At 42.7% G+C, this 23,405-nt stretch overlaps 1 protein-coding gene across 7 annotated transcripts in view; it reads left to right on the forward strand.

Moving 5' to 3' along the window:
- The first annotated feature begins 7,928 nt into the window (after positions 1-7,928).
- Positions 7,929-23,405, forward strand: part of RNF220 (ring finger protein 220) — a 327,498-nt gene continuing 312,021 nt past the window's right edge. For 5 of the 7 annotated variants that reach the window (XM_081009388.1, XM_081009383.1, XM_081009387.1 and 2 more), the window contains exon 1: positions 21,205-21,946. In XM_081009388.1, the coding sequence (XP_080865514.1) occupies positions 21,322-21,946 (625 nt within the window). In that variant the 5' untranslated portion in view covers positions 21,205-21,321. Of the gene's footprint in view, positions 8,021-11,257; positions 11,350-14,215; positions 14,431-21,204; positions 21,947-23,405 lie in introns of those variants that run through there. The other 2 variants (XM_081009391.1, XM_081009392.1) reach the window with 2 other exon arrangements.

A 23,405-nucleotide genomic window follows, 5' to 3' on the forward strand; every position in this document is an offset into this window, starting at 1 on the left:
TGTATGAGCTCATTAATGTTAACTTAGTGCTTTTGCATAATCTAGCACAGATCAGATGCTTTAGCCTTCACTGGGTTGTCGTTCCCATTTGTTAAAAAATGACAAATCATACTCACTCTCCAAAACAAATCACAATAATTCCTTTATTGAAGCACTTCTTTGTTCTCCTTGAAATGTTCCCATGATGCCTATATAAAAATGGACAAAGACTGGGTGGCAGGTCAAAAGGGATCACTGATCACTTCTATTGCTCCACTCTTTCCTCAGATTAACTGTAATTTTTTTACCATTTGCTTTTCTTCTCCTGTATTTAGGCTTTGAGAAGGGCTATATTTCATACTCTGTAGGTTGTCTGATGCAATCATCCCCAGGTCTGTGGCTGGGATTCCTGAAGGATTATAGCTTTGCTTAAAAGTAATATTTTTATTTCCTTTGTGCTTTTCAAGCCCTTAGAGTTACGCCATAGTTGGGTTTCGAACAATTCTGTACCATATGGAAGAGTAAACATGAACTTGTTCCTCTTAAGGCTGTGTTTCTCAAACGTTTTGAACTTGGCCCCCTTTCTAAAACTACTGCACCTTCTGCCAGCACCAACCATCTGCTGAGCGCACAGATATCCTTGCATGCATCTGAGTGCATGCATTCTGCTGCAGTGCATGGAGATATATGTATCAAGAAGGAAGGATATTAAATATTACTTCTGTTACTCAGTTGGTAGAGCATAAAACTCTTAATCTCAGGGTTGTGGGTTCAAGCCCCACGTTGGGCAAAAGATTCCTGCATTGCAGGGGTTTGAACTATATGACCCTCATGTTGTTGTTGTTTAGTCGTTTAGTCGTGTCCGACTCTTCGTGACCCCATGGACCAGAGCATGCCAGGCACTCCTGTCTTCCACTGCCTCCCGCAGTTTGGTCAAACTCATGCTGGTAGCTTTGAGAATACTGTCCATCCATCTCACCCTCTGTCGTCTCCTTCTCCTTGTGCCCTCAATCTTTCCCAACGTCAGGGTCTTTTCCAGGGAGTCTTCTCTTTTCATGAGGTGGCCAAAGTATTGGAGCCTCAGCTTCACGATCTGTCCTTCCAGTGAGCACTCAGGGCTGATTTCCTTAAGAATGGATAGGTTTGGTCTTCTTGCAGTCCATGGGACTCTCAAGAGTCTCCTCCAGCACCATAATTCAAAAGCATCAATTCTTCGGCGATCAGCCTCCTTTATGGTCCAGCTCTCACTTCCATACATCACTACTGGGAAAACCATAGCTTTAGGCCCCTTCCAACTCTACAATGCTGTGAATCTATTACCCTTTGCCTGCTCCATCTAGACAGACAGATGACAGAGGTGTAATTTAGGGAGTCCAGGAAATTTAATTTCCCACCTGTATTTCAGGCAACATATGTTTATTATGTACTCAGAAGTTCTTATATCTCTGGCCCATTTACTCGTTCCACACTTGGACAAGACATGATTGTATCTGATTAAATGGATCTAGGTGCTAGATTTGTATGTTTGTATTGCAAAGAGCTCCAAACGGGCTGTGAAGAGTTCCAAAATAACAAATGAGCTTCACTGTGAAAAATTATGCGAGACACAAAGGAGCAAAAAATCCTTACTTCAAATATATAACGAAGAGGTTCAAACTGGAAGTAACTGATCAGAAAGGGATTTTGGGGTCAGGGTGGACAGTTCCATTAAAATGTCAACCCAGTGTGCAGCAGCTGTGAAAATCAAATTTATTAGGGATCATTAGGAATGGGTTAAAAATAAATACTGTATACAAATCTATAGTGTAACCAAGCTTGGAATATTAGTTGCCATGCTTAAAAATGGTATTGTAAAGCTGGGAAAGGTGCGGGGGGGGGGTGGCAAAGTGATCAGGGAATTGGAACAACTTGCAAAGAAGAAAAGTTACAAAGCTTGGGGCTAATTAGTTTAGGGGGAAAGGTAACTAAGGGAGGGTATGTTGTAAATGTATTAAGGCTTTGCATAATGTGGGGAAAGTGATCAGAGATGTGTTTTTCTCTTTGTCCATAATACTAGAATCCAGAATAAAGAAATTAATGGAATCAGTTCAATAATCTGGAATGAAGTGAGATTCAGGACAATCAAAACACCATACTTTTTCAGACAGCCCATAGTTAAAACTATGGAATTTGCTTCCACAACATATGGTGAACATAAAAGGGGAATTAGATAAATTCATGGAGGATAAGGCCATCAATTGCTATTAATCATGATGTCTATGTAACACTTCCAGGATCAGAGGCAGTAGGCCCCTGAGTACCAGTTGAAGGAAAATGATGGCCTCACAGAGTAGTTGCATCCTACTTTTCAACTTCCACTGGGGCACCTGGTGGAGAAACAGGATGCTGAATTCAAAGGGTCTTTGGTCTGATTTAGTAGGGCTCTTTTTTACATTCTTAGATTCACCAGCTTCTCTGAAAAAAAATGCTAAAAAAATAAATAGTGACAATTATTTTTTAAAGGAACCCAAGAGAAATCTCTTTAATTACACCTTTTTGCATTTAATCTTTAATATCTACATGAGTGGGCTTTCAGATCTTGATAGTCTTTCTTCACCACCATTTCATCCCTGAATTATGAATTCATCACTGACAGGCAGGCTTTGTGGGGCTGGCATAGAGGAGAGAGGAGGAGGAGGAAATAACAGGGCTTGCTTGGTTTCACATATTGATCTGAAAGGCTGAAACTGAAAAACTAATTCCTCCTGGATTCCTATCCACCCAGAGCAGAAGTGGTTTCATTGAGTTGAAGGCTTGGATTCTTATTGTATTACAAAAGATCAGAGACCGACAGAGTATCATGAACGTTCCTTGTTTCAGTATGTTAGGTTTAGATACCATCTGTTATTTTTGGGGATTTAGACTAGGCAACCCTAATTCCTAAATTCTGATTCTTTCCAGCAGAGGGCATGGGGCAAACACACTATTTTAGCGGGTAGTGATCTTTAAAAGCCTGTCCAAAAACAGGGCTTAATATGAGCTAATGTTCTCTAAAGGTGGGTCCCAGAATTTGTTTTCCATCTGGAGCTCAGCCCTGGACATGTGCATTTGCATCCTGCTAAAAAAGAAGTAGCAGCTCCTGGCTTCTGCTTGCACTGATATTTCCAACAGTCCAACACAAATCATGTTTACTTGAAACACCCATCTCATTGATTTAAATGGAATTGGCTTTGAATTAAATATGCTTAGAATTACTAGTCTTAAAGAGATACAGAGCAGAAAATCCCTATATTATATATCACTTTCCAAGCAGGTATTTTTATACCGTTAGATAACTTCCTTAGCTAGAAAATAAGTTAATCTACTACAGTGTCTACATTAAAACAGACGAATCGGTGTGAAGTTAATGCCAGATACTGGATCCGTATCACAACTAGACTGCTTTCGTGTGTAGGTGTGCCAAGACCCAGTTGACATAACCACCTTGATGTAGCAGTGCAGCCACTACAAATTACCATCTCCGGCTTATTGGCCAATCTTGTGACTTCTTCAGCATGTGTTGACATGGTGACTCTGTGCACATCTTAAAGCATTTTATGTAATATACAGTCTATGGTCTTTACATGTGTCAGAGCATTCCCTACTTTAGGGAGAAAATTGCAGCTCCTGGGGACTTCACCACCTTATCAAAATGGTTGTGTGAATCAGCCTGTACCTGAATGCTTTCCAGTTCCTTATTTCTCTCCAGAAACAAACAGCAGAGCCAGGGGTTCAAGAGAAAGCTCTGCTTTGTTTACAGCTTCAGTCTGAAGTAGTTGCTTGGCTGTAGTAGTTGCTTTGCCTAAAAAGGGAAGAAGAACTAGCCATAGTCTGCTGGTCAGTCTGGGGGCTATGTCAGGGAAATGGGGGTGATTTGGATTCAAAGTCTTCTCTGTTCCACCCCAGCATCAGGGCCAAACCCATGCTTTTTTTTCATTTGGGTCAAAGCCTGGCAGGCCTCAGCTGTCCCCTTTTCAGCCCCTACCATCCTCAGACCATGCCACCACGATGAGGTTTCCAACCATTGACCTCCTCTTGTTTCTAATTACCTTTTGGTTTAAATGTTTAAAATGAAAACATAAAACAAGAATACCAAAGTTAGCAAGATACAGTATCAAAGTGCACACAGCAGTGTTGGCTACAGTGCCTCAAGATGTCACATTTCAAGTCAATAGGTAAATTACAATAAAATATAGTTATAAGCCAGAGTGGACTGAAATTACAGAGAGTTATCTTTAAGCAGAGTCTAACCTTTGAATATAACTTATTCACAATGTTATCTGACCTGATGAATATGATATAAAGAGCTACTATATTACATCAGATTTATCTCTCTTAGCAATGCTGCTAATTACTCAGTTTTGATATACCAGTCATTCTGATAATGCCATATCCCCAAATTCTGTCTAGCTGACCTTTCATGGTGAACCCTGTTGTCTTCCAATATTTACCTCCTTATCTGACTGTGGAAAGGGGGTTCCATGGTATCCTAAGACCCCTCAGCTGCCCTCACATACAGCAGAGAATTACTCCCTTCATCTGTAATGGTACTATTTTACTGTAAGATGCATACCTAATTAATAAGGAAAAACTCCTGCCTGCAAAAGCAACAACTTTGAACAACTTTGATTCTGGCAAGGGTGACTGAGGCACAAAACATAGCTCTGCTCTGCAAGTGAAACCTAAGCTCCAACAAGTTCCAAGAAAGGTCTTCAATGATCAAACTAAATCCACAAATTTAATTGTATGCCTGAAAATAATACACCTGTGTTTAAACACGTGGAACATACACTCTATATACAAAACCTTTTGATCCTTCCAGCCATAGGTGCTGGCTCCCTGGGGCCCTGGGTGCCCGAGCACCTACAAAATTCTCCATGAAAGGGCTGGGCACCCACAAATTTCGGCTCCAGGATCATGCACGCTTCATGGCACCCACAGATCTGAGCACCCATGGTCATGGGGCCAAGCTGGCACTCCTGCTTCTAGCTGATGACTTGTTGTTTCTTACCGTATTGACCCAAATATAAGCCGCACCCGAATATAAGTTGCACCTTTAAAATTGGGGGGGGGGGGAGAGAAAAGAAAAAAATACCCGAATTTAAGCCGCTCCATTCCTCTCTGCTCTTGGCTGCATACTGGACAGGGGGGGGAGCCGCACTGTGTTGCCTTCGGCTTTTCCCCTTCCTCGCTCTCTCCCTTCTTGGCCTTGGGGGAGAGGATGGGGAACCAAGCATGGGGCGGGCGCCTCTTTGCCACGCTCCTGGTGCTGTTTGCTCCATGCTCCTGGCTGCATACCGTAAGGTTGCAAATATAAGCTGCACTTTAACTCTTTATGATCGGAATTTGGAGGGAAAGTGAGGCTTATATTCAGGCCAATACGGTATTTAATGTTTTGGTTATTTGGAATAGCATATCAGAAAAGCCAAATAAGGTCAGACCAATGGTCCATCTAGCTTGCAGTCCTTTCCTTAGCAGGAACCTTCCTAAAGAATCCTAAGCAGTGCCCATATCCAGGTGGTTTAGGAAGTTCTAGCTCCTAAACGTAAGGATGCACTAAAAGCAACATGATAGATGCCTATAGAACATGATATAGCAATAAACTTGTTGGGGTGTGTGTGTGTGTGTGTGTGTGTGTGTGTGTGTGTGTTTCTAGTGGTTCAAAAGAATGTATCTTCTAAGCCCATACCCTTGCAGTGAGTTATAAAAAGGGAAGGAATGACTAGAGTCATTACATTTCTGAGTACCAAGGCTTCCTCCTTAGGAACAGGAATCCAGGACTGTAATATTTAATTCTTTCCTATGATTTGTCATCACAGTAGTAGGGTATTAAAGTACCTGATCTCAAGAGCACTTAAACAAATGTTCAACTTTTCTCAAAAGGGATTATTAATTTGGATAAAGTTACACATGTGTTTTGAATAGTTGAAAGATTTGAAGCTCTTGTAGTCTCCTTTGGATTTGGAAAACATGTTCATAAGAAAGACTGCACTTATAATTGTCCCTGACTAATGTGAAGTTGATATATCCAGTTCCCTCCCTCCTCCACTCTTTCTAACAGACACACAAAATCTGCACTTCTGTGCATACATACACACTTCAAAAATCATTGAATGTAATTTTAAATGGGATTTCCCCCCCCCCCAATAAATATCCTTCCAAAGTTGGAAGTACTACTGACAGCATACTTATGAATTTGGAAATACGCAAGATCACAACCAAAAACATATAGGAACCAATTTTTATTTTAAAATATTTATATGCTGCTGTTCTGGGCAAATGTTGCTTTTGTAATATTTTTAAATAAGGTTCTGAAGCTGAAAGCTATATCTTACATTTTGCTAACATGGAATAGTGATTGATGTGTCTTCATATTCATTAAAATGTTTTCTTTGGATGGGTTGTTTGCATATCCAGCTTCTGAAACATCAAAAGACTTCAGATTCAACTTGGCAAATTCACATATATGTTACAGATGTAATATGAGGACTTGGCAATGGAATCCAAACCCTTTTTTCAGCTGGACTGGGTGTGCGTGGGGGGAGTGTATTGGGCAGAGGTGCTCCTCCACCCAGCCCAGCCAACCTCAAAGTTCAAGAGTATACAAAATAAAATGAATATGAGCAATTATTATTACATGTTTAACATTTGAAAAGCTGAACAAAATTATTTGAACACAATTCTGAATTCCATAAAAAAAGGCATGTAATTTTAATTTTTTAAAATGTACAAAATGTTGTTGACCCCATTATTTTAATGTTGAAAAAGTAATGAAATTACATTTATATCTAATTATTTTGTGGGACTACCAGTGGTCTCCCATTGGTCAATATCTGCTTTGCTTCATCAATAGTGCTGTATCAGGTTCTTCCAGATAATCTACTGGACCCAATGTTGACATTATTATTATTATTATTATTGCAGAAACCAACATGTATTCTTATCAATTTAAATTTTTAAGGTTCCTGCTGAAAATACTAAATGCATCTGACTTCCTATCCTTTAGCATGCACCTATCATACTTAGCCTCGTTGTTGACATTTTTCAGTGGTATGCTTCCCTGAGTAATGTTGCTGGGACTGCCATAATATGGCCATTTGGAATAGTGCAGCTGCTCCTGCTGTTAGCAAGGAAGATGTAAAGTGCCTAGAGAGTTCGCCCCCCAGCCACAGCATCTCACTGATTTCAGAGGCTTGGAATGTTGCATCATTTTTATTTTGGAATATTGTATGTGTAAAAGGGGAAAGCTTATTGCTTGGCTCATTTTATTCCCATCATCCCAAAGTTTAATCGCATTCAGGGTGGCAGTGGGAAGGGTGATGATAAGCTAAGAGGTCTGACTCTGTGGTGACATAAAGTGTGTCGTTCATAGCAGCCCAGGAGATGTGCAAAAACAGTGGAAAATGTGCTGACCGCAGCTTCTTTATTATTATTATTATTATTATTATTATTATTATTATTATTAATTTATTATTATTTATACCCCACCCATCTGGCTGAGTTTCCCCAGCCACTCTGGGTGGTTTCCAGTCAAGTGTTAAAAACAGTACAGCGTTACATATTAAAAACTTCCCTGAACAGGGCTGCCTTAAGATGTCTTCTGAATGTCAGGTAGTTGTTTATCTCTTTGTCATCTGGTGGGAGGGCGTTCCACAGGGTGGGCACCACTACTGAGAAGGCCCTCTGTCTGGTTCCCTGTAGCTCACTTCTCGCAATGAGGGAACCGCCAGAAGGCCCTCGGCGCTGGATCTCAGTGTCCGGGCTGAACGATGGGGGTGGAGACGCTCCTTCAGGTATACAGGACCGAGGCCGTTTAGGGCTTTAAAGGTCAGCACCAACACTTTGAATCGTGCTCGGAAACGTACTGGGAGCCAATGCAGATCTCTCAGAACCGGTTGCAACAGCACACTAAAAATTCTGCTTGGTTTCAGGCTTGTGGAACGCACAGTCACTATTGTGGATTTCAGCAGTTTCCGGAAAGAATGTGCTAGTCCAAAGACAACGTATTTGGATGACTTTAATGGTGAGTGTCGTTTATTGGAGGGATCCTATGCAGCATGCTTAGAATTGGAGTCTTTGCAAGGAGTGAGTAAGGTGGGTTGTCTCAATAGATCAGGTAAGTATGAAGAGGGGAGTAGGCAGGAAAGAGGGTAGTTCTAAATTAAATTACCGGTAATTAGGTAAAGGGCTACAGGACCAGGAAATGGAGCATGAGCAGAAGGGCAGAATATGATGTAGTATCTGTGAGTTGCACATGTGAGGTGCTTTGATGAACAGACAAATTCAGCTAGCAGGAAGGAAAAGCAATACTGTATAGGAACAGGAAAGGACAGAAAAGAACCAATCACAGTAGGAGCAAAGCAAAGATACAGTAAAACTACTTGGGTCTGTGGAGGCCTGTAATTTGCCAAAGACATGCAGCAGCTCATGGTTCTCTGAAGTCCACCAGTGGCTGATTAACCGGAAAAAAATGAGACACAAACTTATAATTGTTGCACTTTTCTGTTCAGGGGACTAACTGCATTTGACTTTAGAATTTGTAAGTTTTGTTAAAATGCAGGCACTTTGAAAAGGTCTAATACAACTTTATTGTTGAAATAAGAATATAAATTGTAATTGTGAACATTTCACATTTTTTAAAGAAATACATTTTCACTAAGTCAAAAAAGTATTCAGACTAATAAACGATTTGAGAAAATATCTATAAGATTATGCAGGTAACTAAAAACTATAGCAACAGCAAACAGTTATCAATAGTTGAGAAGGCATTGCCTTGTTTTGCTATTTAATTAATGGCTGATTGAATTCAAATATTAAGGGCAACAAAATTGCTGGGTAAATCAATCTAAAATCAGAAAGTCAACAAAAATATAATTAGATAAAGCAGCACTTAAAACAATCATTTTAAAACAGATAGAAAACTACCGCTCCCCTCAAAAATCAGCAATAAGGAATTCCAGAAAAATAAAAATAAAAAAATCTTACAGCAAGCCAATCTAATTCAAACACATAATCCAGTGACACAATGACATACCTATGTTATACTATATATATTGCAAATATATTGCAAAACCCAATGACATCCCATTTAAAAAAAGATTTACTGGGTTAAGTCACATACATAAAATTAAAGTCATCTGTACAGCGAAAATGGAAGTTATGGGTTTTTTTTCTCAGATGGATTTACAATAAAGATAGGTGCCCATCATGAAGTTACAGGACTTAGACACTGAGGACCTGAGTTAGGGAGGTTTGTTGGTCACCAGTTCTCCCTAGTGTTGTACAGTGTTATACTGTGGAGGGAGCGGGTGGCGCTGTGGTCTAAACCACTGAGCCTCTTGGGCTTGCTGATCGGAAGGTCGGTGGTTCAAATCCATGTGACAGGGCGAACTCCTGTTGCTCTGTCCCAGCTTCTGCCAACATGACAGTTCTAATGCACACTAGTGCAAGTAGAGAAATAGGTACCACTGCGGTGGGAAGTAAATGGCATTTCCATGCACTCTGGCTTCTGTCACCGTGTCCCGTTGCTTGATGTTTTCCTTGGGAGGGCTATGCCCTAGTAGCCCTAGTGTAAATGCCTCCACTCATAAGATCATTGCTAGGTGGACAGACACCAAGCTGCTTCTGAATTTCTTGCATGGAGCTGACTGCTTGGTTGAAAAAAAGGAATATGTCAGTGTTCTCCCTCATCTTTGTCAACTGCTCAATCATTAGCACTGAATGATCACAACTCTGCTCTGTTCTTTGCTCTCCATGAGGACATGTTGATTTAGTCAGACTGTGTGGCATCTGTCAGTGTCTTGCATGGATTTTCTGGTGCTTAATGAATTTATTTTGTAAAACAAACACCTTCTTGCAGTCCACACATCTAACACATTGGGGTTGGGTTCAGGCACAAATTATATTTTTGTTTTTACTTCCTTTTTTTGAGAATTGGCCAAATATTTTCTCACATTTGTTACGTGCAAAAGTTTTGTTTAAGAGTAGCATTGCTGTGAGGCTTGATTTCTTACCCACTGATTTCCCCCACAAATCAGTCATTTATAAAGTCTTGCCTGCTAATAGATCTTAAGGCAGGCATCCCCAACCTGCGGCCCTCCAGATGTTTTGGCCTACAACTCCCATGATCCCTAGCTAACAGGACCAGTGGTCAGGGATGAGGGGAATTGTAGGCCAAAACATCTGGAGGGCCGAAGGTTGGGGATGCCTGTCTTAAGGTGTTTTACAAGGGTAATTTTCATTTTAAAGTTTTCCCCACACCCAGTATACTTGCAGAATTTAATTCTTGCTGGCACCTTTGGATAGTAATTACAACCTTCCATATTTTGAGTTGTATTGTAGGACAATATTGCTGTCTTTCCTGATATTCAGGTTTTGCAGAAGTGTCTCTTCCCCCATTGTTCAGCCCAGACCCTGACGTCCTCCTCAGAAGGTCTTCTACTGGTTCCTTCACTACAAGAAGCAAGGTTACAGGGAATCAGGCAGAGGGCCTTCTCAGTAGTGGTGCCCTCTCTGTGGAACACCCTCCCTTCAGATGTCAAGAAAATAAACAACAATCTGACTTTTAGAAGACATCTGAAGGCAGCCCTGGATCGGGAAGTTTTTAACGTTTGATGTTTTAGTATGTTCTCAAATATGCTGTGAGCTGCCCAGAGTGGCTGGAGAAACCCAGCCAGATGGGCAGGGTATAATAATAATAATAATAATAATAATAATAATAATATCAATAATAGTAATTCCAACAAGGATTAAGCAGTGGATGTAATCCATCCCTGAGTTCCCACATTATGTTTCTCTTCAACCATCATTCATGTCTACCCTCGCATCACTCATGTTACTTGCAACAGATGTAGGCAGTGTATACCAGAAGTTTAAAGTGGATCAAATGCTTCCCTGGTGTGCATGTTTGTTGCATCATCCACAATATCTTGTCCTCATCTTCAAAGTGCAGCACTGGACTTTTTGGAAGCCCTTTGGAAGCAACTTTGAACCTTGCTTAAAGAGGAGAAATTTAATGGAAACTGCTTCTCCTGCACTGCCCTGTTCCTTAAACTTCTGATTTCAGCAGTTTAGAGGATCAACACAAAACAGCTTCCAAAAGATAATTTCTAAAAAGTGAGAACCCTGGCTTAAAATTTGCCTGGAGAAGTTCTCAAGAATCCTGAAGCACCTGGAAGCACTGACATGGCCCATGATCACCTGTGTGTGAACAGCTTATCAAACATCACTAAGCCTGGTTCCCTGTTGTTGGATACCCCAGCTCAGATGAACAGAAAATCCGAATCCTGTCCAGGGAGCAGCAAGGCAGAGCAGTTGACTGACTGCTGCATCCCATTTCTGCTGACTCAATAGGTGAGTGTGCATTTCTTTCTGGGTTTTTTTTTTTTTTTTACTTCAGTTTCAGGCTGGCATAGTTGAAGAATTAGGGCTCTTTGGGGCCCCATGTGGCTGCTGGTGCCCCACATCAACTTCTGGGCAAAGCTCTCTGAACCAACAGTGCTCCTCTCTGGCAACAGAGGCCAGTGGAGCAGTAACAACACTCTGTCCTGCCTGCCCCACCTTCTACATTGTAAGGGCATCTGATCCAGCATGCTGTTCTCACAGTGACCAACCAGATGCCTGTGGGAAAACCTTGAGCAGAGATTGGGCTCTGCTACAATTAATACATTTTACAACAAATTCTGAACACAAGCAGTGAAGGGAGGGTGCAGTTTGCCTCATGATGCAAGTTACAGGTCAGAGAAATCCTGTTGATGATGGAGGTAAGGAGCCCGTGGTCCAGACATTATGGGACTCTAGTTCCCACCCCCAACCAACATGACCAATGGCCAGGGATGAATGGAGGTGCAATCCAACAGGTTCACTATCCCTGGTACAGAAAATAGATATGGGGTTGAAAGGATTCCTTTGTATCTTAGCACAATACTTCATGTGAACATGACAGTAAAACACACAGTGTTAAAGTCTTGCACCTGCCACCGATTTCTACATGCAACAAAGGACATCACCAACCTAGCCAGCTTCTAAATCTGTTTTCCAATACGTCTTACTTTCCAGTGATGGTAAGGAACGCCATGGAATGTCGCCGAGGCAATTAGATCAGTGCCTGACAAAGTTTGTTGTTCTAAGTAAGGCTGATGGTAGCTAGGTGGTGGTTCTGTGCACAAGGAAACGGTGATGAATTTGGATGTGCTGTGAATCAGAAAGTCCGGAAGAAGGAGAGCTGGTAATGATGCAGTGAAACACAATAATAATTTTTAAGGGTCTGGAATTACTTTCATATGGGGAGAGACTAAAATGTATAGGGGGAAAGGGAATATGACACACAACAGTACTAGAACCAGAAGCGCCAGTTAAAATCAATACACATAAAGTAAGTAACAAAACCAGTCTATGTAAAGAAGCCTCATCTATAGCTCTGTTGGTCTCTGGAACTAACTGGTTAAAAAAAAAACCCCACTAGAGCAGAGGTTTTCAACCTTTTTGATTCCACGGCTTCCTTAGCCAACTACATTCTTTCTGCAGCATCCCTGTGGGCCTCTGGAGCTCACATATGTCACCCCTTGCCTGCAGAGCTGGCAGCCCCTCACCCCTTTTCGAACACTCCCTTGTGATGTTCCATCAGTCTCCTCTACTCTCAGCCCAGGTCTCTGAGCTGCCCACCCCAAAGAAAGGTGCCTCCCAGAGGCACCATTTACCTGTGGAGCTTGTAGCCAGGGCTGCTTCAATAAACAGCTGTGCAAGCCTTTGGGAGGCAGAGACGTGAGAGGGCATCAGTAGGGAAAGAAAGAGGGACAAAGGCCAGTGTTGCTCACAGCACCCCTGACCACCATTCAAGGCACCCCAGGGTGCCACAGCACACTGGTTGAAAACCACTGCACTAGAGTAACAAGGAAGTAAAGGACTATCTCCTAAGGTGGACAGGCCAAGAGTCCCATAGTCAGGCCGTACATCAAATGCACCTAATCTCTTATGGTACTCAAGACCAAGTGCTGCTGCCTATATGACTCTCTTACTATTAAAACTCAGACCTGTCATGGTGTTGTTCACAAGTGACACTTGTGTCCCAAGCACTCATGCCAGAGAGTAAGTTCTATTGTACTCAGGGTGCTTCCAGTTATGGGGCTTCGTATTGTAAAATGTCAGTTTAGATATTGCAAATGGGTTGTTGGCAACAGTTTTTTTAACTTTACTCTCCCCTCCCACCTGAATAGGTAAATCTGGATTAAATAAGGGTTAAATACACACTGGTGTTTTGAAGCTATGGATGCTGTGAAAACTCTGCATGCATCCCACCATAAACACTGGCAGTACCCTCAGTGTATCTTACTTCAGAGTGCATGTGCTTAGCATAGCACTTATAAGAACAACTTTTAGCCTATAACACATTTTCACAATAGAGTTTGGAAAGGACCTCTGAACTTCACTTGGGATATGTGTGCAGTATGTGGGTGTTGTCAATTCAGCGCAGCAACCAGATGAGAAATCAAATGTTGTCCTGACCTGTAGCAGCCAATGTAGACTTGACTTCAGAGTTACAGACTAATTTAAGCAAAAGGTGATTTAAATGTAAGGGGGGTGGGGAATATCAAGGTACTAAAACAAACAAACGAGATCCTCACCTTTAGTGTTACATGTGAATATGTCTATGAACAGACAGATAAAAGCAGTACCATTAGCATTGCAGGCCAATTTAAGCCTTTGCAAGGGAGAATGTTGAATGCTGTTGATGTGGGAGAAAGCAGAAGAGCTGCTTTTAAATCGAAGAAATCACAGAAATGGAAAGGTAAATACGGATTTAAGCGTTACTGGTGAAAAAGAACTCCATCCTAGACGGGATGTGCTCGCTCACCCCCAACCACCCTGAGTTTGAAACGCGAAAACAGCTCGACCCTAACCTCCCCGACCCCCTTCGCCAGCTCCCAGCCAAAGTTCATGCCTTGCTCGGTGTGGGGCAGGAGGGGGGGGTGACGGACGGGCTCATCCCTGAGCAGCTGTGCGTCCCAGCTGTGGACTCCATTTCCCAGGCTTCCTCCCTGCCCTAATGTATTCCGTTCTCAGGCCGGCTCTGTTCGTGTGTGTGTGTGTGTGTGTGTGTGTGAGAGAGAGAGAGAGAGAGAGAGAGAGAGAGTGTGTGTTTGAGAGCGAGCGTGAGCGTGTGTGAGTGAGAGAGAGAGAGCGCAGCTAGGAGTCCCTGGGAGAGTGGAGGCTCATTCACTGATTAGAGGCAGCTTCGAGAGGCAGCGCTGCGCTCTCCTTGGCTCCCAGCAGCCGTGTCAGGCTCCTGCTCACTCCCATGCTGGCCGAAGGCGCTTGCACACACGCGCCGGGCTTAGCACGTCCGGCTCTCCTCCCCGCGCAGCAACAGACCAGGCTCTCGCTCTCCGCAGCCTGACATTAAAGGGGGACGCCACCTCTCGAGGAATTTCCACGGTGAGTAGCGGGAGATCCCAGGGGTGCATGCGAGAAAGCCAGGGGTGCATGGTGCATTGTTTGTGCGCGCGCGTGTTTATGCCTAGACGTATGTGTCGACCTAACTTTCCAACAGGGGATCTCCGGGGTTTCGATTCAGTTCTCTGCCCTCGTACTTTCCCCCTTTTCTTCTTCTTCTTTTACTTCTCTTGCAAATGCGGGCGCCGATGTTTCAAAAAGAAACTTTCTGAACCAAGTTTGCCTCTCCATTTTTTTCTCCACGCCCAGCTCCTCGGCGCAAAAATTCCCACGGAAGATGATGCTCATCGGGGTCCAGGGGTGGGGATGCTGAAAAAGCGCGCACGCGGGGGGGGGGTTGGAATCTTAATGAGTGTGTTTTTTTAAAAAACAACAACAAAAATCTGATCAATATGGTGCCCCCTTCCCTTTTAAGGGTAGCTGTGTTCCCGGGACTCTCCTCCTCCTCCTGCTGTTTATTTTACTGGGGAGGGGGTGGGAAGCAGGCGACACGGGGAGGGGGCTGGGTGGGATCAGGTGCCGGGGGAAGAAGCCTGCAAAACGCAGCCGAAAACCGCGCGGCTCCAATTAGCGCAAACAACATTTAGTGTTAAAAAGGAGAAAGAGAAGAGCGGCGGTGGGGGGGGCGCGCGGGGGAGAGAGAAGCGATCCCTGTGCAAGCCCGGGAGATACCTCCCGGCTTTCCTTCGCGTGTCCCACGGTCTTTGGCTGAAATAACGCAGTTTCCCCAAACAATACCCAAGACTCGGGGTGGGGTGGGGTGGAGAGGACCTTCGTCGAAAGGGACAAGCCTGCTAGTCTCCCTCTGACACGACCTAGGTAGATAATATTTTTTGCACAAAACTCAAAATGTTTAAAAATCCAGCATTTGCCCTGTGCGTAGAAAGCACCGCATAGAGTCAGGATCGTCATCCCCCCGTCAGCTTTCAGTTTTACTACGGAGCGGGCGCACATGTGAACTTTGAGTATTAGAAATTACATAACCGCAATTAAGGCGTACTTTCCGCCTTTTTTCCCCTCCTCCTTTTGTCCCAAGTTCCTTTTCGCTGCCGCGATGGTTGCGCACGTGAAATGCTTGCAGTTTGGAGGAAAGGTTGAAGTTCGGACAAACAACTCTCCTTCCTTCAAAGAAAGTCCCTCTCCGCCTGCATTTTTCTCTCCGAGATGCAAAACAATTTTTTAAAAATTGGTCGTTAGTTGTATGTTTGCAATTATTCTCCTGCAATGAATAGCATAGCAAAAGCGATGTTGTGTTGTAGGGTCAACACCGGTGCAAGCGAGCAAATAGAGAACCCGGTTGGCGAGAGGAAGTGGAAGGAAATTGGAATATGCATGTTTAGCTGGGCTTCCTTAGCAAAACTTTCTTCACATTTTCAGCCCGAAGCCGAGGAACGGCCAGCTTTTGAAATGAAACAACAGCAGCCGCTGCTTGCAGCGCGGTAGGGAAGTCAGTACAGAGGTTGCAAGGAAGGGGAAATAATTCCTCACCTTGTAGATCGAAATACATAAAAAACATCTGCTTGGGCACAATGAAATCATTAGGCAATGTCCAGTTCAGGAGTTGCATTGAATGCTTTCGCCTTCCAGGCAGGAAACGTGCAGGGAAGGAATTGTTGCAATAAATTCAAACAGCACGAGGCATCCGCACATTTGATGAGCTTTGTTTAGTATTTTAAAAAGAAAACGAGTCTTGAACAGACTGTAGAGATTGGGGTGAAGGGAGATAGATCTCTGCTCCCACTCCACCCGCCCCGCACATATTTCCTGGAAGGAAGGAAAATTTTGATTCCTTTGCAAAGTTGCGAAACCGATTTTGCACAGTTATTATTCTTATATATATATTTTCTTTTGTCGATGCAGAGCATTTGGCGGGTGTGTGCAGTGAAAAAAGTGACCAGGCGTGGCCGAGCGGGCGTATTAGCGGGGAATTAGTTTCCGATTCCTGTATCTCTCCAATGCACTTTCTGAAATCTGTACTCACTTTTTTCTTTTATATCCCCGATGTGGAGAGGACAGTGTGTATATAAAACGTGGTTTGAAGTTGTAGTAAGCCGACCGAATTCTTTTCGTGCTCAGTTTAGGTACCGGGAAAAAGACAAACACCTGTTTTGATTTGCAACTGCAGAAAGTGGGAGAAGGGCGGGTTAATGCTCCTCCTATGAAATTAATTCTGCTTTTGCTGGAAATTGGAGATTTCTGGAACGGAACTTTAAGATCCAAATCGATCAAGTATTATTTCTCTACCAGAAAACTTAAAATAGTTTAATTTTACAATCCCCCCCCCCGACCGCTTAACTGGGGAAGCGTTGTGCGTCCATCTCGTGCCCCTTTTTGGGTCGGGGCTGGAGGATGAGATGAAGGCCCCACAATTTGCAGATCAGAACCTCCTTACTTTGTGTTCTTTACCGATGGCTAACAAACGCCTTTTGGCGGCTTCGACTTCTGCAAGTTATTACTTTGCTTAACAAAAGAAGGATGCATTTTGCAGGGGTAGGGTGGAAATCTATTATCTGTTTTAGTACCTTGGCCCGTCCCCGTACTTGAATTTTATTTTCCTTGTTATTTTTTTGTTGTTGCAAAGCGGGGGGGGGGGGGTCGCAAAGCGAATTGGGGAGAGGCGAGGCGGCCCCTTTGTTGTTGCGCCAAGGGGCCCGATTCACCATCGGTTTCATAAAATGTGAATAGATCTTCGTACTTTCCGAACTGGCATTTTGGACGCCGAAAAGGCAGTGCCCTTATTCCGCCTCGCCCCCTATCCCGGCCACCGTCTCATAATCTAGTTTAGACACTCACAATTCCAAAACCATCCTGATGTTTAGTGACAAGGAATACAGACCTATAGATTTTCTTAATTCAACACTGGGATCTCCTGCTTGTTCTTGTCCTCAATCTTGCATTTGTTTTCATTTATTAGGAGGAAATCCAGTTTAGTTTGAATAGATAATCCAGTTGCACACTTTAATTCCCCCCAACAGCTGGGATAGTTTTGTTTTATATTATCAGGATTTTCTCAGTAGGAATAAATCTCCAAATTCCTGCTTCTAAAATTATGTGATTACAAAGTAACAAGAGCTCAAACCTGTAGTTTCCAACTCTCTGTTCTTTCCTAACAGCTTGAACTCTTAAAGAAAAAGTTATTTCTTTCTCTCCGCAAACTGCAGGGAATTTTTTTTTTATTCCGTTATTTTATATATTGGAATTGGAAAATAGCAGGAGGATCACAAAAATGCAACCTGTTTTAGTAGTACGGGATGTGTGGTTTGTATATTTTAATTAAGAATGGAAAAGTAATTTTTTACACAGAAACTCTGCCTTTCTTTTCTGGGTTCTGTATATTAATATAAAATTTATATTAATTAGCAAATGAGTTTTCCACCTGCAGCTTGTGACCAACTCTGTTTATCCACTTGCATGATGGCTAGAAGGATGCATGGTGAATTCTGCATTATCTTAGCCTCTCTTCATTTTAGTAGTTCTCCTCTGGGGTAATTAAAAATAACATTATAATAATTAATAAACAGAGGAACCAAAACCTAAGCTGTGCATAACATGTTAGATTTTGTTCTAAGTTGTGGGTTTGTTTGTTTTTGTTATGAATAAAGGCTGAAGCTTTTAATTGGGATTCTCTTGGTCTTGCCGCTTCACTTTGCATTTAAGTAAGCGGTGCAAATGATGGGTGTTCTTGCAAGGAATCATGCTTATCCATAAAGCCAAGTGGTGATTTTGAAAATATAAGTAAGCAATTTTTAAAAATTATTATTATTATTATTATTTGTGTGCTGATCTAACTCGGATACCCAGTGGACAGTTTATGTAGCTTCATAGATTTATTTCCACCCCCATGGCCTCCTCCACTCCTTGTTTAGTTAATTTAACAAAGACTTTTTGCAATCTGTTTGGAGTTTGTCTGATGCCATGGAAAAGTATCTGCTGATTTATTTGGTTGCTTTTCGATTTCTGTCGCTAGACCGTCTTTTCTCTTCCTTTCAGCGAGGATGTCAGCTGTTATTACTTCCTATTGATCCCTTTGCAAAGTGAGAAGTGAACTAAAATTAATGTCAATTCCACTGCTTGGATCAATAGCTGGAGTTATTTTAATCTGGATTTGCACAGGGTGCTAAATTAAAAAAATCAGCATAGAGGCAGAAAAGTAACAGTTACTTACTTTGGCTGTGCCCGCTCCCTTCCAGTCACCCAAATGTTTCATCAGGCTGGTTATCCTGCAATCCATATTTTTTTAATTAAGCAGGTCAGTTAGTTTTCTTATTTTGGGTTCCATATTTAAAAACCAATGACATTTTGACATTGGGAGTGTATTATCTATAGATTTTCATAATGACTGGCCTTGCCGCAGCCTCATCTGTACATGCTCCTAATGATGGTGGTGATAGGGGATAATCGTGTGGGGCAAAGAGATGTTGGAAAAGAAGGTAAGAGACAAGGAGAAAATGGGGGAGAAAAGGATGCAGGAGGGTTTTTAAAAAAAATAAACTTGGCTTGGTGCAATATCGTAATATGTTGATTTATTCTCTATGTAATGAAGTTTGCGAACGAATAGGGTGATTGGAGTGATTCACAGTATTCTACAAGGAGTGTCAAGTGTGGCTTCCAGATTACTAATTTATGAAATACATTTAACGTAATGAGGTGACAGTGGAAGTAAAAATAGAAAAGCAGGCACAGAGGCATTAGTAGTGTGCTCTCACCCCCCTCATTTATTTAAATCCTAGAAAGGCTATGGTTTTCCCTCAGTCCCATGGGTCAATTCAGATATTAATAGTGTATTTATGTATTTATCTGGGTAGGGTGTTCCCCTCCCTTTAAAAATAATTGAAAATGAGCATTCAGGTCTCCTAGCCCCTGCTTCACCTTCACCTATTATTGCAGTTTTTTGTTTTAAATTTGTTTGCTTGCTTTTCTGTGACAAATCAGCTATGCAGAAAACAGTGCAGAAGGTAACTCCGAAAGAAGGCCGACCAGATTCTCCGTGGCATCTTTCTGTCCATGGCTAGTACTTGACGGAAAGTTATTTAAAATTTGGAAGCGACCAAAACTTTGTTAATGTGAGATCTATAATCTGGTGATTTAGCCCTGATCTGTATCAGGAAGGGAGCCAAATGAGGAAGAGGCGAGATGATGCCCTCTCATCTTCACACTTAATAACAGTCACTGAGCGTCTGGATACAGAATGGGAGAAAAGGAAATGTTACTGCTGGACAGCATGAAAGGCGCAGTCAGGATTCCACAGAGTTTGTTAACCTAGCCTTGCTCATTCACAGAATACAAAAGCCACTCCATTAGAAAAGAGACTCTTTCAGTAAGTTTTATTTGCTATGTCTGACCTTCTGGATCTAACAGGGACATTTTGTAACAGCTTTTTTATTATATGATTTTTTTGTGGCCTTTTGAGTGCCGCAAGGCTAGCACATTGTTTTAAAGTAACAGTTCTCTTACATTCAAGTGCATTGTGGCATTCTGAATGGTTGGCAGTGGAAGCTTAAAAAGTGGAGGGGGTGGATTCTAGGTTGAAGAGGAGAGAACGTGCTTTTGATTTCAACTCTAAAAAGGGTTAGAGGGAAAGTTAATGTTATTATTTATACTTACATGTAAATGTAAATATCTGTACTGATACGTTGCGAGTGGGGATAATAGGTTACTTAGAATTTGTAAGTAATTTCAAGGAAAAGCAAGCCTAGACGTTTTGTTAACATTTTTCTCTAAATGCTAATGGCATATCCAGGACAGTTTACAAATCTACTTAAGCATGAGCGCATTAGGAAGTAAAATTACTGATCCGTTTTGTGCTGTCCTCAACCTAAAAGGCAGATGCTTGCAAGAGATCATATGGCACTGGCTCCCATTATGATTTTAAATATTGTCAGAGACGCCAAGCACTTTATTGATGAAGTTGCTGCTGCTTTCCTAAAAGCACACAAACACCACATGGAACAATTCAGAGAAATGTATAAGAGAGGCATGTTTATGCCCACATGCACCATTGAATATAAAGTGAAATCTATAACTTGTATGTATATCTGCACAGGTAGATATTCACATGGGCCTCTACAACACAAAACAGATACGGTTTCTACATTATTTTTTTCTTAATGGGCTGTGCAGATATATGCAGAAATGCTTGTTTGTAAATTGTGAATAACTTACCAGATTTTTAAAATAGTAATTACTTTCTTTAAACATAATAACTTAAAATTGCCACCACTGATTTCCACAGTCCAATTCCCCCCCCCCCCCCCGGTATTTTTGTCTGTAAGGAGTCAGGTCATTTGCCTTTCATTTGCTCATTAAAGATTGTTTTCATCCCATATAGCCCTTATTCAGAGCATTCAGTCCCCACAAACCCACTCATTCCTTAATCTGAACATGCACTAGTTTCTTGCCCTTCTTACAGCAGAAGGTGAGGTCAGAGCAAGATGCACTACCTGCATGAACCACAGAGTAGTGTTGGTGTGTGGAAAAGTGCCCCATTTTATCTACTTTTAGTGGGGATCTTCTATTGACTTCAAAGTTTGGTGCTAAAGCTGGTAGCAGGAGAAAGACTGAGAAAGACTTGTGCTGACACACCCTTAGAGGGAGTTAGAGACCCTTCTAGTTATTTGTGAACTTTCCTGAAAGAGAACACATGGAGGTTTGGTTCTTTGCTCATACAATTTTCTTGTTGCATTCGTGATAGGTAACTGTCCAGGACTGAATGGCAATTCACTATTTCCTCCCCTTTTCCCTTCCTTTTCTCCACAGCTTTGGAACAGTGATGAAGCCCCAGTGAGACCCCCCAGCTCTACACCCAGACGTTGCTTTGTTTTCCATCCAGGGAAGACCATTTTCCTTGCGGCCCTGTCAAGGAAAGAGACTCCGATGGACTTACACCGGGCAGCCTTCAAGATGGAAAACTCCTCCTACCTTCCCAATCCTCTGGCATCTCCAGCCCTGATGGTTCTCGCTTCTACCGCTGAAGCAAGCCGCGATGCTTCCATCCCTTGCCAGCAGCCAAGGCCCTTTGGTGTTCCAGTATCGGTGGACAAGGATGTGCACATCCCGTTCACTAATGGCTCCTATACTTTTGCCTCTATGTATCACCGACAAGGTGGTGTGCCAGGAGCATTCACCAACCGTGATTTTCCACCTTCCTTGCTGCATCTGCACCCCCAGTTTGCTCCCCCCAATCTGGACTGCACCCCAATCAGCATGCTGAACCACAGTGGCGTTGGGGCCTTCCGTCCCTTTGCCTCCACTGAGGACAGGGAGAGTTACCAGTCAGCTTTTACACCTGCCAAGCGTCTGAAGAACTGCCATGACACTGACTCTCCCCACCTTCGCTTCTCAGACGCTGATGGCAAGGAGTATGAGTTTGGAGCCCAGCTCCCATCTGGCTCCCCCGGCTCCCTCAAAGTCGATGACACGGGGAAAAAGATCTTCGCTGTCTCTGGCCTCATTTCGGACCGGGAGACCTCATCCAGTCCCGAGGACCGAAATGATAGATGTAAGTACCTCAACTTTGCTTAGCTGGGGCAGAAAAATGTTCAACAGCTGTGTTTTGCAATGCTAGGAGGTGTCATAATACTTGTGCTCCTGTTTTTTTCTTTAAACATATGATGATGGGTTACAGAGGGAGGGGAATTGATGGGAATCTACGCAAGGAAGCTGTTATTCTCATACTAGATTGGGATGCTGAGTCACAGAAAAATGACCAACATTCCAGAAATGGGAGGGAATCTCTATGTTGTGAATGCATTGGAGGTTGTCGCCCTGTAGTTACGGAGGAACATTTGTTCCAGACCACTTGCCTATTCCATGATTGTTGCCCTACTGTCTTGTTGAACTCCTTTCCCTCCCGCCCGCCCCAACCCTTTCCCTCACATATTTGTCTCCGGTTGTAATCAGTGCACCATTATTTGCTCCCCTGATCAGTGTAAAGGCATTATTATTGGATGTTTAGCGTAAGCTAACTTAAGCCCTTTCATCAAAGCAGAGAAAGAAAGAGAGCTGGTGATGCTCTAGGCGAGGAGATCACCCTGCCCCAATATCTCTTAAATGGGCAGAGATGTTTCCTGCAGTTCCTTCTTCAAATTCAGAAGTGGTATTATTTTTTGCAGGCCGGGAGCCAAGCTGAAGCCAGCCTGCATAGTATTTGTTTGGGGAGCAATGCCTGTTGCAGCATTCCTCTCTCACAGCTCACCCCCTTGGTCATTAAGTGCCATGAGCTCCCCACCTAAGAAGTGGAAGATAAGGCAGTATTTGGCTTATGATGGTCCGCTCCAAATTCAAACACACAGCTTAGATGTTGAGCTGGGATTTCCCCCCCCCCCTTTTGTTCGTTTTTGTGGGACCTTGCCCCCTCCCGCTTATTTTCCTCCCGCTTATTTTCCATGGAATAATCAGCAATTTATTTATTTTTTTAAAAAAACTTCTACGTAGCTTCCCAGTTACCCCTTGGATACCATTTTTCTTCTGCTTCTTTATGATGCCGAGGAGAGTAATAGAGACGTTGTTGCGCTCTCTCCCCTGTCGGTGCTGCTTCCTCGGGCTGTCTCCTTGAATTAGGCACTGTGTTAACTTCCCAGTGCTACGAGGCATCTGCCGAAAGCCTGCGTACCTTGTCAATAAAAGTCACCATAAAATCAACCTGCCTTGTAAATCCATCGCTCTTTGGTTTTGAAATATGCCATGAGTGTGTCTTTTATGTCAACGTTTGTAAGTGTGGAATGATTCCCTCTTGAAGACAGAAGCTACATGTTGCACTACAGACGTGTGTGCTCTCTTTTGCCCTAGAGCGGCTTAAGCTGTGTGAGAAGAACTACTTGCATGTGCTTTTTGGTCTTTGATACCTGTTTGCAACAGCTAAATGTGTATGTGTGTGTGTGTGTGTGTGTGTGTGTGTGAAGCAGGGAAAACATTAATAAAAGGAGGAAAGAAGAGATGTATCATGTTCCCAATTATAT

The sequence above is a fragment of the Podarcis pityusensis genome (assembly GCF_964106645.2).
Source record: "Podarcis pityusensis genome assembly, chromosome: 6".
Classification (NCBI taxonomy): domain Eukaryota; kingdom Metazoa; phylum Chordata; class Lepidosauria; order Squamata; family Lacertidae; genus Podarcis; species Podarcis pityusensis.